The sequence below is a fragment of the Merops nubicus genome, unplaced genomic scaffold (assembly GCF_000691845.1).
Source record: "Merops nubicus isolate BGI_N331 unplaced genomic scaffold, ASM69184v1 scaffold26995, whole genome shotgun sequence".
Classification (NCBI taxonomy): Eukaryota; Metazoa; Chordata; class Aves; order Coraciiformes; family Meropidae; genus Merops; species Merops nubicus.
In genome coordinates, this window is record NW_008610820.1 from 1 (window position 1) to 972 (window position 972).

General features: G+C 60.6%; 1 protein-coding gene across 1 annotated transcript in view; it reads right to left on the reverse strand.

The window, feature by feature from the left end:
• Positions 1 to 269: 269 nt before the first annotated feature.
• Positions 270 to 972, reverse strand: part of ITGA11 (integrin, alpha 11) — a gene marked incomplete at both ends in the record, with an annotated part of 22,143 nt that continues 21,440 nt past the window's right edge. The window contains 2 exons of the mRNA XM_008941031.1: positions 270 to 383; positions 721 to 816. Of these exons, the coding sequence (XP_008939279.1) occupies positions 270 to 383; positions 721 to 816 (210 nt within the window). The remainder of the gene's footprint in view (positions 384 to 720; positions 817 to 972) is intronic.

Here is a 972-nt window from a genome sequence, read left to right on the forward strand (position 1 = left end):
AGAGATCCCACCGTTACTCCAGCTGGCTGCTGGGAAGAGTCTTTCTTTCAATGGGATGTTGCAGGAGCTTTAGACCCCAAATATGGATGTGGGGGAGGTTTAGACCCTAAATAGGAATTCTAAGGAGGTGGAAAGAGTTTAGAGGGGCTCTTTGCGATGCCCACGGTGCCAAGGGGCTCGTGGGACTGTGGACATGGAGCTGGGGAGTCCCTCTGCACACGGGTGGTCTCTACTGAACCCCAAGCATGTGCTGTTTAAGGGCTGCTCACCTTCCAGAGCACGAGGACGAGGAGGGCCAGGAGCAGGAGACCTCCTAAGGTGCTCCCCAGGATGATCCAGATGGGGATCTGGGACTCCTCTGGCTTGGAGATCTCAAATGTGATCTGCAAGGGAAGAGCATCAGAGTGAGCTGCTGGTGCTGGGGGTGGGGGCACGGTGCCACGGGGGGCATGCTGAGCATTACCCGCTTCGGGAGGGTGCTGGAGCTGCTGGGGAGGATGCCCACCCCGTGCCCCACTGCTTCAGCTCCAGTTTTCCCTGCTCAGTGCCGTGGTGCCCAGCCTGGAGCTGCCCAGCTCCGGCCATGACCACGCCGAGCTCTGGGCTGCGTGGAGCTGGGTGCTCCAGCCCTTCTGCTGGCTGTTGGGTGCTCCTGCTGGGGTAAAAAAAGCGGGGGGCTGCAGCATCTCCCAAGCTGCTGGGTCTCACCCAGGGGCTCACCTGGCGGCTGGGGTCCTCCTCACGGAAGATGAAGGGGCTCCCGAAGCGCCGCTGGAGAGCGGCCGTCGTGGTGAGCTTCAGTGACTTGAACTTCAGCTGCACAGAGAGAGGCTGGATGTGAGCATCAGAGACTAGAATCATAGAGTCGGGGTGGCTGGAGGAGACCTTTCAGATCCTGGAGTCCAACCCTTCCCCAGCACTGCCAGATCCCCACTGCCCCGTGTCCCTCACACCACATCTCCACGGCTTGGA